This window comes from Hemitrygon akajei, chromosome 3 (genome assembly GCF_048418815.1).
Source record: "Hemitrygon akajei chromosome 3, sHemAka1.3, whole genome shotgun sequence".
NCBI classification, from domain to species: domain Eukaryota; kingdom Metazoa; phylum Chordata; class Chondrichthyes; order Myliobatiformes; family Dasyatidae; genus Hemitrygon; species Hemitrygon akajei.
In genome coordinates this window covers 1442098-1460248 of record NC_133126.1, presented here as the reverse complement: position 1 = coordinate 1460248, position 18151 = coordinate 1442098, and the positions used below count along the sequence as shown (strand labels likewise).

General features: G+C 44.3%; 1 protein-coding gene across 4 annotated transcripts in view; it reads left to right on the top strand.

Annotated features, from left to right (window-relative positions):
* The window catches only part of flvcr2a (FLVCR choline and putative heme transporter 2a), a 230772-nt gene that overhangs the window by 183691 nt on the left and 28930 nt on the right, over positions 1–18151 (top strand). For all 4 annotated transcript variants that reach the window (XM_073039134.1, XM_073039132.1, XM_073039131.1 and 1 more), the window contains exon 8: positions 3151–3262. In XM_073039134.1, coding sequence (XP_072895235.1) covers positions 3151–3262 — 112 coding nt within the window. The remainder of the gene's footprint in view (positions 1–3150; positions 3263–18151) is intronic.

Sequence of the window (18151 nt, the reverse complement as noted above, 5' to 3'; positions counted from 1 at the left end):
CTGATTCTCTGATATCAGGTGGTGTTTGAAGCTAAACGTGACTCTAACTGAGAGCACTGAGACGTGACCTTCAGGTATTGTATTGAAGTGTCAATGTTACAGGGTGGATTAAAAGTATTCATCAACAGGATTTACTTAATCTGGGACAAGCTGCAAAAAGTGACAGAAGGAGGAAAGTTGGCAAAAATTTAGCTTAAAAGGGTAATTGGATTACAAAATTTAAACATGAGGTTCACTGTTTCAAATAAGAGAGATATTTGAATCAATGGGCCACAGTGTGTAACAGAATGGGAATAGTGATTACTTGTATTGGAATTTGGTGAGATAGGGATGAAGTATTTTACATAGAATTGGCGAGACTGCGCAGGCGTGCGATGCCAGCCAGTAGAGCGCGTAAGGTTTAAAAAGGCAAAGAATCTTCAACGGTTTTTAATTCAGAGCAAGAAGGCTGTGAGTGAACGGCTGATTTTTCGGATTGAAGGAAGCTTTTTACTACTCAGGTTAAAGAGAGGCGAGACTGCGCAGGCGCGTGACATCAGCCAGTAGAGCACAAAAGGTTTAAAAAGAAGACCACTATATCCAGCGGGCAGTGGAGTGAGAGGCAGCAGAGTGACAGGGCTTTGGCTCAACGGGCTTAGGCGGTAATGGGATGAGGTGAGGTAGGTTTAACTCTGTTATTTGCGGAAAGGAGAAATTATGTGTGTGAGAACAGTTTTCTGTGCTCGGTGTCAGATGAGAGGAGGTCCTTGAGTCTCCCAGCCTCCCGGACGGCCATATCTGCACCAGGTGTGATGAGCTGCAGCTCCTGAGGGACTGAGTTAGGGAACTGGAGATGCAGCTCGATGACCTTCGCCTGGACAGGGAGAGCGAGCAGGTGATAGAAAGCAATTATAGGCAGGTGGTCACACCAGGGCCACGGGAGACAGACAAGTGGGTCACAGTCAGTGGGGGAAGGGGAAGAATCAGGTACTAAAGAGTACTCCTGTGGTTGTACCCCTTGACAATAAGTACTCCTGTTTGAGTACTGTTAGGGGGGACAGCTTACCTGGGGGAAGCGGCAGTGGCCGTACCTCTGGCACAGAGTCTGGCCCTGTGGCTCGGAAGGGAAGGGAAGGGAAGGGAGGAGGAAGGCAGTAGTGATAGTGGACTCTAGTTAAGGGGTCACACAGGCGACTCTGTGGACACAGGAAAGAAACTCGGATGGTAGTTTGCCTCCCAGGTGCCAGGGTCCAGGACGTTTCAGATCGCTTTCAAGATATCTTGCATTGGGAGGGAGAACAGCCAGAGGTTGTGGTACATATTGGTACCAATGACATAGGTAGGAAAAGGGAAGAGGTCCTGAAAAAAGACTGCAGGGAGTTAGGAAGGAAGTTGAGAAGCAGGACCGCAAAGGTAGTAATCTCAGGATTACTGCCTGTGCCACATGACAGTGAGAATAGGAATAGGATGAGGTGGAGGATAAATGCGTGGCTAAAGGATTGGAGCAGGGGGCAGGGAATCAGAATTCTGGATCATTGGGACCTCTTTTGGGGCAGGTGTGACCTGTACAAAAAGGACAGATTGCACTTGAATCCCAAGGGGGTCCGATATCCTGGCTGGGAGGTTTGCTAAGGCTACTGGGGAGAGTTTAAACTAGAATTATTGGGGGGTGGGAACCGAACTGAATAGACTGGGGAAGAGAAACACACACGGAATGCAGCAGGCCAGGCAGCATCTATAGGAAGCGGCACAGTCGACATTTCAGGCCGAGACAGTACTCCTTAGCAAACCTCCCAGCCAGGATATTTGTCCCCCTTGGGACCTGTCCATACACTTCCTCCCTCACCACCATTCAGGGCCCCAGATAGTCCTTCCAGGTGAGGCGGCACTTCACCTGTGAGTCGGCTGGTGTGGTATACTGTGTCCGGTGCTCCCGGTGTGGCCTTTTATATATATGCATGGAGGTCGGTCACCAGTCGAGTGCCTCAGGGATCTGTTCTGGGACCCTTACTCTTCGTGATTTTTATAAATGACCTTAATGAGGAAGTGGAGGGATGGGTTAGTAAGTTTGCTGATGACACAAAGGTTGGAGGTGTTGTGGATAGTCAAATATGATGGCAGAATATAATAATGATAAGACTCTTGGCAGTGTGGAGGATCAGAGGGATCTTGGAGTCCGGGTCCATAGGACACTCAAAGCTGCAGCACAGATTGACTCTGTGGTTAAGAAGTCATATAGTGTATTAGCCTTCATCAATTGTGGAATTGAATTTAGGAGCCGAGAGGTAATGTTGCAGCTATATAGGACCCTGGTCAGACCCCACTTGGAGTACTGTGCTCAGTTCTGGTCACCTTACTACGGGAATGATGTGGAAGCCATAGAAAGGGTGCAGAGGAAATTTACAAGGATGTTGCCTGTATTGGGGAGCATGCCTTATGAGAATAGGTTGACTGAACTCAGCTTTTTCTCCTTGGAGCGAAGGAGGATGACAGGTGACCTGATAGACGTTTATAAGATGATGAGAGGGACTGATCGTGTTGATAGTCAGAGGCTTTTTCCCAGGGCTGAAATGATTGCCACAAGAGGACACAGGTTTAAGGTGCTGGAGAGTAGGTACAGAGATGTCAGGGGTATGTTTTTTACTCCTGAGTGTGTGGAATGGACTGCCAGCAACGGTGGTGGAGGTGGATATGAAAGGGTATTTTAAGAGACTTTTGGATAGGTACATGGAGCTTAGAAAAATAGAGGGTTATAGGTAAGCCTGGTAATTTCTAAAGTAGGGACATGTTCAGCACAACTTTGTGGGCTGAAGGGCCCGTATTGTGCTGTAGGTTTTCTATGTAAAGTGTGCTGTGAGTTAACACAAAAAGATAATAAGGCCAGCGTGAGAAATGGGTCACATAGGATCAGACCCAAGTGGGAAGTGGGCTGGGAATGGGGCAGGATATTGGGTCAGAGCTATGAGCCAAGTACTGGGTGACTGGCTTCATTTGGAAGGGTGTCCTTTGCTTGGTGTGGATGAATTGGGCTGAATAACCTGTATGATTCTATGGTTGAGAAAATGTTATAAATCAGGAGAACAACACATTGCATGTGGGAGAGCATGGTGGGTGTCCACTACCAGGGTCACACTGTGTTACCTATATTTGTGTTTATTGTTTATATTTCAGGTTTTTGGAATCATCTTCACTATTTCACAGGGAAAACTCATTGATCACTTTGGAACGAAGGCAGGAAACATTTTCATTTTTGTATTTCTCTTCGTGGGAACTGTACTAACGGGTAAGGAAGATTCTTCATTTATTCTCACACCTTGCATTAAATTCAGTGCTTAGATAAGGCTGTGAGGCAGAGATTTGATATGTCAACGTAAATCCACATATATCATGGGGCTGCCTTCAATATTATCATTTCAAGGAAGTTGTTTGGAGGAAAGTATTAGGGGATGTCAAAGGGTGTGTTTTACACAAAATGATGGGTGAAGGAAGTTGCTACCAAGGTGGTAGTAAAGGCAAATGCATTATAAGACCATAAGACAAAGGAGCAGAAGTCGGCCATTTGGCCCATTGAGTCTGCTCCGCCATTTTATCATGAGCTAATCCATTCTCCCATTTAGTCCCACTCACCCGCCTTCTTGCCATAACCTTTGATGCCCTGGCTACTCAGATACCTATCAATCTCTGCCTTAAATACACCCAATGACTTGGCCTCCACTGCCACCCGTGGCAACAAATTCCACAGATTCACCACCCTCTGGCTAAAAGAATTTCTTTGCATCTCTGTTCTGAATGGGCGCCCTTCAATCCTTAAGTCATACCCTCTCGTACAAGACTGCCCCATCATGGGAAACAACTTTGCCACATCCACTCTGTCCATACCTTTCAACATTCGAAATGTTTCTGTGAGGTCCCCACTCATTCTTCTAAACTCCAAAGAGTACAGTCCAAGAGAGGTTAAACGTTCCTCATATGTTAACCCTCTCATTCCCAGAATCATTATTAGAGACATTTAAGAGACTCTTAGTTAGATGTAAGAAAAATGGAAGGCTATGTGAGCTGTATAAGGGTAATCTGATTCTGAGTAGGAGGAAATTTTTAGATAGAACATAGAACATTACAGCATAATACAGGTCCTTCAGCCCACAATATTGTGCCAATGTTTTAACCTACTCTATGATCAATCTAAACACTTCACTCCCACATAGCCTCCATTTTTTTAAAATCGCAGATGTCTGCACCAAGCATGATGCTGAATTAAACTAAATCTCTTCTGACCATAAGACGTAAGAGCAGAATTAGGTCATCTGGCCTATGAAGTCTGCTTTGCCGTTCAATCATTGCTGATCCTCTTTTTTTTCTCCTCCTCAACCCCAGTCCCAGCCTTCTCTGGCCATAACATTTGATGCCACGTCTAATCAAGAAGCTGTCAAACTCTGCCTTAAATACACCCATCAACCTGGCCTCCACAGCTGCAAAAGAAATTTCTCCACATCTCTGTTTTGAAAGGGCGCCTCTCTGTCCTGAGGCTGTGCTCTCTTGTCCTAGACTCTCCCACCATGAGAAACATCCTTTCCACAACTACACTGTCTAGGCCTTTCAACATTCAAAAGGTTTCAATGAGATCCCCCTCATCCTTCTGAATTCCAGTGAGTACAGACCCAGAGCCATCAAACATTCCTCATATGATAACCCTTTCATTCCTGGAATCATCCTTGTGAACCTCCTCTGAACCCTCTCCAGTGCCACCACATCTTTTCTAAGATGAGGGGCCCAAAACTGCTCACAATACTCAAGGTGAGGCCTCACCAGTGCCTTATAAAGCCTCAGCATCACATCCCTGCTCTTGTATTCTAGACCTCTTGAAATGAATGTTAACGTGGCATATGCCTTCCTCACCACCGACTCAACCTGCAAGTTAACTTTCAGGGTGTTCTGCACAAGGACTCCCAAGTCCCTTTGCATCTCAGATTCTTGGATTTTCTCCCCGTTTCAAAAACAGTCCGCACATTTATTTCTACTTCCAAAGTGCATTACCATGTGTTTTCCAACATTGTATTTCATTTGCCACTTTCTTACCCATTCTCCTAATCTGCCTAAGTCCTTCTGCATCCTACCTGTTTCCTCAACACTACCTGCCCCTCCACCAATTTTTGTATCATCTGCAAACTTGGCAACAAAGCCATCTATTCCATCCTCTTAAATCATTTATATACAGCATAAAAAGAAGTGGTCCCAACACTAACCCCTGTGGAACACCACTAGTCCCTGGCAGCCAATCAGAAAAGGATCTTTTTATTGCAATTCACTGCCTCAGCCAATGCTCTAACCATGTTAGTAACTTCCCTGTAATACCAGGGCTCTTAACTTGATAAGCAGCCTCATGTGTGGCACCTTCTCAAAGGACTTCTGAAAGTCCAAATATACCGCATCCACTGTATCTCTTTTATCTATCCTTCTTGTAATCTCCTCAAAGAATTTCAACAGGTTCACCAGGCAGAATTTACCCTGAAGAAAACCATGCTGACTTTGTCCTTTGTAGTATGTCACCCAAGTACTCCATCACCTCATCCTTAACAATTGACTCTAACATCTTCCCAACCACTGAGGTCAAGCTAACAGGCCCTGTATAAGATCAATCTCCCTCCATTTCCAGCATATTCATAGGTCTGTCTGACAACCTCATAAATGCCACTGTTGTAGTTGATTTCCACTCACAGAGGCTTGAGTGAGAGAAGGTGAAAAAACTGTAGGTAGATGTTTTCCCTGCTTTATTTATTGTTTCCTTCATGTGGATCGGCACGTGGAATTGGGATGTTGTAGCCATTAGTGAGACTTGGTGGCAGGAGGGGCTGCTCAATATTCTGGGGTTCCATTGTTTTAGACATGACAGAGCGGAGGGATTAAGGGAGAAGGGGTGGCGTTACTAGTCAAGGAGAATGTCATGGCTGTGCTCAGTCATGGCAGACTGGAGAACTTGTCGAGTGAGGTTTTATGGGTTTCACAGCCTGGTATGGAAACATCAATGCCTTGAATGGAAAATCCTACAAAAAGTAGTGGATATGGCCCGTCCATCATGGGCAAAGCCCTCCCAACTACTGAGTACATCTACATGAAATGCTGTCATAGGAAAACAGCATCCATCATCAGGGACTCCCACCACCCAGGACATGCTTTCTTCTCCATGCTGCTATCAGGAAGAAAGTACAGGACTGTTGGAACAAACATAAAGTTGTTATATTAGGTGATTTTAACTTTCCACATATTGACTGGAACTCCCATATTGGAAAAGGACGAGATGGGATAGAGTTTGTCAAATGCGTTTAGGAGAGTTTCCTGAGTTAATACATAGCAGGTCCAATGAGAAAGTGTACAATACTTGATCTACTATTAGGGAATGAGATAGGGCAGGTTTTCAGAAGATTGTGTAGGGGGAACACTTTGCATCCAATGACCACAATGCCATTAGCTTCAAAGTAAGTACGGATAAAGATAGGTCTGGTTTGCAGGTTGGGATTGTAAATTAGAGAAAAGCCAATGTTGATGGCAGCAGAAAGGATCTGGCAAGTGTGCATTGGGACAGGCAAAGGTGTACTTGTTAAGTGGGAGGCCTTCAAAAGTTAAATTTTTGAGAGTACAAAGCTAGTATCTGCCTGTTAGAATAAAAGGTAAGGATACAAGTTTCGGGAACCTTGGTTTTCAAGAGATATTAAGGGACTGGTTAAGAAAAGAGGAGGTGCACAGCAGGTATAGCCAAGTAGGAACAAATTGTATACTTATGGAGTATAGGAAATGCAAGAGAACACTTAAGAAACCAGGAGGGCACAAGTTTGTGCTAGCAGACAAGGTGAAGGAGAATCCTAAATGATTCTGCAAAAATGTTAAGAGCAAAATGGTTTGTCCTTGGAACTATTCGTCTGCACAAAGTACTTCTTACAATGAGGTCTCACCTTCGAACGGCATTTTGTGAGCATTTTCCCTTGTGCCCCGCTCAGCAGCATCTGCCAAAAAACGCCAAACCAGACTACTGTGTTTCAGAAATCTGATCCCATCCAGCTCTCTCCAATCTTGCATCACTTTCCTATTGGGCAGAAGGTTACACCACGTACCAAGACAAGCTCAACTGGTTGACACAACATTCCTAAGTTGGACAAAATGGATCCTTATCTTTAGCTGAAGCCAGAAAGTGCGTGCTACCGGGCCGCGAGGAGTGATTTGCCGATATGAAACTATATGAGTCAACTGCACCTTTCCTTATTCCCTGTCACACCCACTGTTGAACGCATGCGAGATCATTACGCAAGCAAGGTCATCAGTCGGTATGAGTAAAAATCAAACATCGCTTGAGAGCTTCCTTGGAAGTGGTGGTGGGGACATAAAAGACCTAACGATGATGATAACGCAGAGACGGCTGAGGCCAAGACTGCAAAAAAAGAAAAGGTAGCTTCCTTCAACAGAAAATACGAGTCATACATAAAATATGGCTTCATTGCGACCGCTGACTCGCACGCTCCAAGCCCCCTGTGTGAGATATGTGGAGACAAGCTGTCTAATGAGGCAAGGGAGCCCTCAAAGCTGCTTCGGCACCTTGAGTCCAAGCACCCTGCACTTAAAGACAAACCTGGCCATGGTTTTTGAGTTAAGAGAGCAGCTACAGTGATTTCTTTCAAGAAAATTGGAAGCATTGGAAAGGGTACAGAGGAGATTTACCAGGATGCTGCCTGGTTTAGAGAGTATGGATTATGATCAGAGATTAAGGGAGCTAGGACTTTACTCTTTGGAGAGAAGGAGGATGATAGGAGACATGATAGAGGTGTACAAGATATTAAGAGGAATAGACAGAGTGGACAGCCAGTGCTTTTCCCCCAGGGCACCACTGCTCAGTACAAGAGGACCTGGCTTTAAGGTAAGGGGAGGGAAGTTCAAGGAGGATATTGGAGGAAGGTTTTTCACTCAGAGAGTGGTTTGTGCATGGAATGCACTGCCTGAGTCAGTGGTGGAGGCAGATACACTAGTGAAGTTTAAGAGACTACTAGACAGGTATATGGAGGAATCTAAGGTAGGGGGTTATATGGGAGGCAGGGTTTGAGGGTCGGCGCAACATTGTGGGCCGAAGGGCTTGTAATGTGCTGTACTATTCTATGTGCTATGAAAAACGTCACCACTGGCAGCACACTTCAGTGACAAGGAGTGGATAGCAAAACTCGTTTATCTGTGTGATGTCTTCAACCTGCTCAATGAACTCAATTTGTCACTTCAGGAGAGAATGACAACTGTCTTCAAGTTGGCAGATAAAGTGTCTGCTTTCAAGGCCAAACTGGAACTGTGGGGACGGCGAGTGGACGGGCATATTTGACATGTTCCCAACATTAGCTGGAATTTTGGGAGAGACTGAGGCTGCACCATCCTTCTCCCAGCTGGTGCACAATCACCAAGCTTCACAAGATCACAAGACAAAGGAGCAGAAGTAGGCCATTCGGCCCATTGAGTCTGCACCGCAACTCCACCATGAGCTAAACTATTCTCCCATCTAGTTCCAATTTCCGGCTTTTTCCCCAATATCCCTTGATACCTTGACTAATTAGATACCTATCCATCTCCTCCTTAAACAACCTCAATGATCGGGCCTCCACAGTTGCATGTAGCAACAAATTCCATAAATCCACGACCCTCTGGCTAAAAAAAATTCTCCTCATCTCTGTTTTAAATGGGTACCCTCTAATTCTAAGACTGTGGCCTCTTGTCCTGGACTCACCCACCAAGGGAAACAGACTTTCCACACCTACTCTATCTAACCCTTTCAACATTCGAAATGTTTCTATTAAATCCCATCTCATTCTTCTACACTCTAATGAATGCAGTCCAAGAGCCAACAAACACTCCTCATATGTTAGCCCCTGCATTCCAGGAATCATCCTCGTAAATCTTCTCTGGACTCTCTCCAACATCAGTACATCCCTTCTAAGATGGGGGCCCAAAACTGCACACAGTATTCCAGATGAGGTCTCACCAGTGCCCCATAGAGCCTCATCAACACCTCTTACTCTTATACACTATTCCTCTTGAAGTGAATGCCAACATAGCATTTGCTTTCCTTACTGCCGATCCAACCTTTAGGGTATCCTACAGGAGGACCCCCAAGTCCCTTTGCACTTCCAATTTTTAAATTTTCTCCCCATCTAAATAATAATCTGCCCAATTATTTCTTCTTCCAAAATGTACAACTGTACATTTCTCAACATTGTATCTCATCTGCCATTTCTTTGCCCAGTCTCCTAAACTGACCAAGTCTCTCTGTAACCTTTCCATTTCTTCAACACTTCCTGCTCCTCCACCTATCTTGGTGTCATCCGCAAACTTAGCCACAAAACCATTTAATCCATAATCTAAATCTTCCGATATACAGTGGAAGAAGAAGCAGCCCCAACATCGACCCTTACAGAATACCACTAGTAACCAGCAACCAACCAGAGTAGGATCCCTTTATTCCCACCCTTTGCTTTCTGCCTATCAGCCAATGCGCCACCCATTCCAATATCTTTCCTGTACTTCCATGGGCTCTTATTAAGCAGCCACTTATGCGGCACCATATCGAAGGCGTTTTGAAAATCCAAATGCACAACATCCACAGCCTCTCCCTTGTCAATCTTATTTGAGATTACCTCAAAAAATTCCAATAGGTTGGTAGGCAAGATCTTCCCTTCATGAAACCATGTTGGCTTGGACCTATCTTGTCATGCACCTCGAGGTATTTCATAACCTCGTCCTCGAGGATCGACTCCAATCAATTTCCAACTACCGATATCAGACTAATAGGTCTGTAATTTTCTTTTTGCTGCCTTCCTCCTTTCTTAAACAGTGGAACTACATTTGCGACCTTCCAGTCCTCCAGAACCATGCCAGAGTCTATTGATTCCTGGAAGGTCATTTCCAATGCCTCCACAATCTCCAAAGCCACCTACTTCAGAACCCGTGGGTATACCTCATCCGGTCCAGGAGACTTATCTACCCTTAGTCCATTTAGCTTCCCAAGCACTTTCTCTCTAGTAATCTTGACTGTACCTAATTCTATTCCCTGAGACCTCTGGTTATCAGGTATGTTGCTAATGTCTTCCACAGTGAAGACTGATGCAAAATACTCATTTAGTTCCTCTGCCATCTCTTTGTTACCCATTATAATTTCTCCAGCATCATTTTCATTCAGTCCAATATCTACCCGTGTCACTCTTTTACTCTTCATATATTTTTTTTAAAACTGTTAGGATCCTTTTTGATGTTAATTGCCAACTTCCTTTCATAATTCATCTTTTCCTTCCTAATGACTTTCTTAGTTTCCTTCTGTTAAGTTTTTAAAAGTCGTCCAGTCCTCAGTTTTCCCACTAATTTTTGCTTCCTTGTACGCTGTCTCTTTTGCTTGTATTTTAGCCTTAAACTCTTTCGTTAGCCACATTTGTGTCATTTTTCCATTCATGATTTTCTTTTTTCTTGGAATATATTTTTCCTGCACTTTCCTTATTTCTTGTAGGAATTTCATCCAATTCTGCTCTACCGTATCTAGCTTACCGTATCTAGCTTACTTTTCCAATCAATTCGGGCCAGTTCCTCTCTTGTACCACTGTAATTTCCTTTGTTTCACTGAAATATCGATACACCTGATACCAGCTTCTCCTTTTCAAATTTGAAACTGAACTCAATCATATTATGATCAGTACTTCCAAGGGGTTCCACTACCCCTATCTCCCTAATTGCCTCAGGTTCATTACACAGCACCCAATCCAAAACAGCCAATCCCCTGGTGGGCTTATGGCCAAGCCGCTCCAAAAAGCCAGGCATTCTATAAACTCCTCTCTTGAGACCCAGTACCTTACTGACTTTCCCAATCCAGTTTCATATTAAAATCCCCCATAATGAACTTGACATTATCCTTCTGACACGCTTTTTCTATTTCCAGCTGTAACTTGTAGTCCACATTCCAGCTGCTGTTTGGAGGCCTGTATATAACTGCTATTAGTGTCTTTTTACCCTTGCCATTTCTTAACATCACTGTCGACAGAATTCAAGCGTTATTTTCCAACTGCAAATGACCCAAGACATGCAAAGGAATGGGTCCGTGAACCATTTGTAAATGTCCCCGGTGAGTCATCCATGTCAGCGCGGGAAGAAGATAAACTCCTCAAGCTTGCAAATGACGGTGGGCTGAAAAGTATGTTTGACATAACATCTCTGCCAGCATTCTGGATCAAAGTAAAGGCTGAATATCCTGAGGTAGCCACGAAAGCAAACGTTGTTTCCATTTCCAACATCGTATCTCTGTGAAGCGGGCTTTTCTGCAATGAATGCAACGAAAACTAATTGCGGAATAGACTGGACATAAGGAACCCCCTTGGAGTATCGCTGTCTCCCATCACCCCTCTATGGGACTGTCTTGTTGCAGGGAAACAAGTCCAGGGCTCACACTGATTCACCGATATTGGTGTGTTGCAATGATTTTATATGTCCGTATGAGGAAAATATGCGCTGTGTGTTTAATATCCAAACTTAAAATTTTATGATGCTACTGATTTATAAGACTTATCACTATATTCATACAAAGAAAATATGGGCTGTGTTTAATAATAAATTCATTAGATAAACCCTTTTAGAAACGAAGTTGAGTGTATTAATTAGCCACTTATAAGTGACTTATAGTTTCACCTATATTCCGGTTGTGATTAACACACCGGCCTCTCCCTGCCCCGGTCAGCCGGTCCACTAGAATATTATCAATATTAAACCGGTCCACGGTGCAAAAAAGGTCAGGGACCCCCAGAGTAGATGATAGCCTCTTTGACTAGGCCTCTGACTAGTGGAATACTGCAGGGATTAGTGCTAGGTCCAGTGTTGTTTGTCATCTATATCAACAACTTGGATGGTAATGTGGTTAACTGGATCAGCAGATTTGCAGATGACACCAAGATTGAGGGTGTAGTGGATAGCGAGGAAAACTATCAGAGCCTGGAAAGGATCTGGACCAGCTGGTAAATGGGCTGAAAAATGGTAGATGGAATTTAATACAGACAAGTGTGAGGTGATGCCCTTCTGTAGGACCAACCAGGGCATATCTTACACAATGAATGCTAGGGCAGTGAGGAGCATTTTAGAACAAAGGGATCTTGAAATACTGGTTCATAATTCATTGAAAGTGGTGGCAAGAGGAGAGGCTGTACTTGATCTGATATTGGCAAATGAACCTGGTCAGGTGTCAGGTCTCTCAGTGGGAGAGCATTTTGGTGATAGTGGTCACAAATCTCTCTCCTTTACCATAGCTTTGGAGAGGAATAGGAACAGACAAGTTAGGAAAGCATCCTAAATTAACTGGTGGAAGAATGGGTTAATTGCAGTAAAGAAAAATTGAAGCTATCAGACAGGAACTTGGAAACATAAATTGGGAACAAATGTTCTCATGGAAATGTATGGCAGAAATGTGACAAGTATTCAGGGAATATTTGCCAGGTGTTAGAGACATAGAAACCCTACAGCACAATACAGGCCCTTCGGCCCACAAAGTTGTGCCAAACATGTCCCTACCTTAGAAATTACTAGAGTTACCCATAGCCCTCTATTTTTCTAAGCTCCATGTACCTATCCAAAAGTCTCTTAAAAGACCCTATCGTATCCACCTCCACCACCGTTGTCGGCAGCCCATTCCACTCTGAGTAAAAAACTTACCCCTGACATCTCCTCTGTACCTACTCCCCAGCACCTCAAACCTGTGTCCTCTTGTGGCAAGCATTTCAGCCCTGGGAAAAAGCCTCTGACTATCCACATGATCAATGCCTCTCATCATTTTACACACCTCTATCAGGTCACCTCTCATCCTCCGTCACTCCAAGGAGAAAAGGCCGAGTTCACTCAACCTATTCTTATAAGGCATGTTCCCCAATCCAGGCAACATCCTTAGAAATCTCCTCTGCTCCCTTTCTATGGTTTCCACGTCCTTTCTGTAGTCAGGCGACCAGAATTGAGCACAGTACTCAAAGTGGGGTCTGACCAGGCTACTCTATAGCTGCAACATTACCTCTCGGCTCAATCCCACGGTTGATGAAGGCCAAAACACTGTATGCCTTCTTAACCACAGAGTCAATCTGCGCAGCAGCTTTGAGTGTCCCATGGACTTGGACCCCAAGATCCCTCTGATCCTCCACACTGCCAAGAGTCTTAACATTAATACTATATTCTGCCATCATATTTGACCTACCAAAATGAACCACTTCACACTTATCTGGGTTGAACTCCATCTGCCACTTCTCAGCCCAGTTTTGCATCCTATCAATGTCCTGCTGTAACCTCTGACAGCCCTCCATACTATCCACAACACCTCCAACCTTTGTGTCATCAGCAAACTTACTAACCCATCCCTCCACTTCCTCATTAAGGTCATTTATAAAAATCACGAAGAGTAAGGATCCCAGAACAGATCCCTGAGGCACTCCACTGGTGACCGACCTCCATGCATATATATAAAAGGCCACACCGGGAGCACCGGACACAGTATACCACACCAGCCAACTCACAGGTGAAGTGTGGCTTCACCTGGAAGGACTATCTGGGGCCCTGAATGGTGGTGAGGGAGGAAGTGTACGGACAGGTCCCAAGGAGGACAAATATCCTGGCTGGGAGGTTTGCTAAGGAGTACTGTTCTTTATAAAAATCACAAAGAGTAAGGGTCCCAGAACAGATCCCTGAGGCACACCACTGGTCACCAATTTCCATGCAGAATATGACCTGTTGATAACCACTCTTTGCCTTCTGTGGTCAAGCCAGTTCTTGATCCACAAAGCAATGTCCCCTTGGATCCTATGCTCCTTACTTTCTCAATAAGCCTTGCATAGGGTACCTTATCAAATGCCTTGCTGAAATCCATATATACTACATCTACTGCTCTTCCTTCATCAACGTGTTTAGTCACATCCTCAAGAAATTCAATCAGGCTCGTAAGGCACGACCTGTAAGACAAAGCCATGCTGACTATTACTAATCATATTATACCTTCAAATGTTCATAAATCATGCCTCTCAAGATCTTCTTCATCAACTTACCAACCACTGAAGTAAGACTCACTGGCCTATAATTTCCTGGGCCATCTCTACTCCTTTTCGTGAATAAAGGAACAACATCTGCAACCCTCTAATCCTCCAGAACCTCTCCCATCCCCATTGATGATGCAAAGATCATTGCCAGAGGCTCAGCAATCTCCTCCCTCACCTGCCACAATAGCCTGGGGTACATCTCATTTGGTCCCCACAATTTATCCAACTTGCGGCTTTCCAAAAACTCCAGCACATCCTCTTTCTTAATATCTACACGCTCAAGCTTTTCAATCTGCTGCAAGTCTCCACCACAATCACCAAGATCCTTTTCCAATTTCCTGCCTGATAGCCTCATAATCCCCCTTACTCCAATTAAATGCTTTTCTAACTTGTTTGTTCCTATCTCTCACCAATGCTATTGTAAAGGAGATAGAATTATGATCACTATCTCAAAAATGTTCTCCCACTGAGAGATTTGACAACTGACCAGGTTCATTTCCCAATACCAAATCAAGTACAGTCTCTCCTCTTGTAGGCTTATCTACATATTGTGTCAAGAAACCTTCCTGAACACACCTAAGAAACTCCACCCCATCTAAACCCTTTGTTCTAGGGAGATGCCAAACGATATTTGGAAAATTAAAATCTCCCATCACAACAACTCTGTTATTATTACACCCTTCCAGGATCTGTTTCCCTATCTGCTGCTTGATATCCCTGTTACTATTGGGCGGCCTATATAAAACACCCAGTAGAGTTACTGACCCCTTCCTATTCCTAACCTCCACCCACAGAGACTCCGTAGACAATCCCTCCATGATGTCCGCCTTTTCTGCAGCCGTGACACTATCTCTGATTGACAGTGCCACGCCCCCACCTCTTTTGCCTCCCTCTCTGTCCTTTCTGAAACATCTAAAACCCAGCACTTGAAGTAACCATTCCTGTCCCAGAGCCATCCAAGTCTCTGTAATGGCCACCACATCATAGCTCCAAGTACTGATCCACACTCTAAGCTCACCTGCTTTGTTCACAACACTCCTTGCGTTAAAGTAGACACATCTCAAACCGTCGGTCTGAGCGCGACCCTTCTCCATCACCTACCTATCCTCCCTCTTGCACTGTCTACAAGCTTTCTCTATTTGTGAGCCAACCGCCTCTTCCCCGGTCTCTTCAATTCGGTTCCCACCCCCAACAATGTTAGTTTAAACTCTCCCCAGTAGCCTTAGCAAACCTCCCCGCCAGGATATTCTGTGTTCTGCATAGGTATGTTCCACTGAGACAGGGAAAGGATGGTAGGGTACAGGAACCGTGGTGTACAAAGGCTGTTAAAAATCAAGGCAAGAAGAAAAGCTTACGAAAGTTTAAAGAAACCCGGTAATGATAGAGATCTAGAAGGTTATAAGGCTAGCGGGAAGGAGCTTAAGAATGAAATCGAAGGGGCCATGAGAAGGCCTTGGCGAGCAGGATTAAAGAAAACCCCAAGGCATTCTACAAGTGTATGAAGGGCAAGAGGATAAGGTTAGGTCTTTATTCTTTGGAGCGTAGAAGGTTGAGGGGGAACTTGATAGAGGTATTTAAAATTATGAGGGGGATAGATAGAGTTGACGTGGATGTATTATGGATAGTGTGGAGGGTTGTCAGATGTTACGGCGGGACATTGATAGGATGCAAAACTGGGCTGAGTACTGGCAGATTGAGTTCAACCCAGATAAGTGTGAGGTGGTTCATTTTGGTAGGTCAAATATGATGGCAGAATATAGTAAATAATGGTAAGACTCTTGGCAGTGTGGAAAATCAGAGGGATCTTGGGTTCAGTATCCATATGACACTCAAAGCTGCTACACAGGTTGACTCTGTGGTTAAGAAGACATACGGTGCATTGGCCTTCATTAACTGTGGGACTGAGTTCAAGAGCCAAGAGGTAATGTAACAGCTGTATAGAACCCTGGTCAGACCCCACTTGGAGTACTGTTCTCAATTCTGGTCACCTCATTACAGGAAGGATGTGAAAACTATAGAAAGTGTGCAGAGGAGATTTACAAGGATGTTGCCATGCTTGGGGAGCATGTCTTATGAGAATAGGTTGAGTGAACTTGGCCTTTGCTCCTTGGAGCGACAGAGGATGAGAGGTGACCTGATAGAGGTGTGTAAGATGATGAGAGGCATTGATCGTGTAGATAGTCAGAGGCTTTTTCCAAGAGCTGAAATGGCTACCACAAGAAGGCACATTTTTATGGTGCTTCAAGTAGGTACAGAGGTGTAAATTTTTTTTACGCAGAGTGGTGAATGTATGGAATGTGCTGCCAGCGACTGTGGTGGAGGCAGATACAATAAGGTCTTTTAAGAAGCACCTGGCTAGGTACATGGAACTTAGAAAACTAGAGGGCTATGGGTAACCCTAGGTAAATACTAAAGTAAGTATATGTTCAGCTCAGCATTGTGGGCCGAAGGGCCTGTATTGTGCTGTAGGTTCTATGTTATTAGAGAGCTTAATGTAAAGGAACCCTAACGAGGCAGTGATCATAATATGATTGAATTCAAACTGCACTTTAAGAGGGAGAAGCATAAGTCACATGTATCAGTATCGCAATGGAATAAAGAGAATTACAGAGGCATAAGAGAGGAGTTTGCCCAGGTGGATTGGAGAGGTACTGGCGGGGATAATAGAGTAGAGATGGCTGAAGTGCTGGGAATCATTGACAAGGTGCAGGATAAGACCATAAGACATAGAAGCAGATTTAGGTCATCTGGCCCATTGAGTCTACTCTTCCATTTAATCATGGCTGATCCTTTTTTTCCCTCTCCTCCTCAACCCCAGTTCCTTTCCTTCTGGTAACCTCTGATACCATGTCCAATCAAGAACCTATCAATCTCTGCCTTAAATACATCCAACAACCTGGTCTCCACAGCTGCACATGGCAACAGATTCCATAAATTCACCATCCTTTGGCTAAAGAAATTCCTCCACATCTCTGTTTTGAAAGGGTGCCCCTCTATCCTGAGAATGTACCCTCTTGTCCTAGACTCTCCCACCATGAGAAATATCTTTTCCATATCTACTCCATCTAGGCCTTTCAACATTTGATCAGTGAGATCCCCCCTCATCCTTCTGAATTCCAGTGAGTACAGACGTTCCTCGTATTCCCTTTCATTCCTGGAATCATCCTTGTGAGCCTCCTCTGGACCCTGTCCGATGCCAGCACGTCTTTCCTAAGATGAGATGCCCAAAACTGTTCACAATACTCAAGGTGAGGCCTCGCCAGTGCCTTATAAAGCCTCAGCATCACATCCTTGCTCTTATATTCTAGACCTCTTAAAATGAATGCTAACATGGAATTTGTCTTCCTCACCACCGATTCTACCTGCAAGTTAACCTTCAGGGTGTTCTGCACAAGGACTCCCAAGTCCCTTTACATCTCAGATTTTTGGATTTCCTCCCCATTTAGAAAATAGTCTGCATGTTTATTTCTACCACCAAAGTACATGACCATGCATTTTCCAATATTGTATTTCATTTCCCACTTTCTTGCCCATTCTCCTAATCTGTCTAAGTTCTTCTGCATCCTACCTGTTTCCTCAACACTACCTGCCCCTCCACCAATCTTTGTATCATCTGCAAACTTGGCAACAAAGCCATCTATTCCATCATCTAAATCATTTATATACAGCATAAAAAGAATTGGTCCCAACACCGACCCCTGTGGAACAACATTAGTCACTGCTGTATGTCACAGAATAGATACGTCCCACAGAAGAAGTTGTTCTCAAATGAAAGGGGTAGGCAATCATGTCTGACAAGGGAATTAAGACCATAAGACTAAAGATGTAGGTACAAATTAGGCCATTTGGCCCATCAAGTCTGCTCCGCCATTCAATCGTGGTTGATCCTTTTTTCCCCCTCAACCCCACTCCCCAGCCTTCTCCCTGTAACACAGAAAACCTACAGCACAATACATGCCCTTTGGCCCACAAAGCTGTGCTGAACATGTTCTTACCTTAGAAATTACCTAGGGTTACCCATAGCCCTCTATTTTTCTGATCTCCATGTACCTATCCAGGAGTCTCTTAAAAAAAGACTCCTCTTAAAAGAGACTTAAAAGACCTTT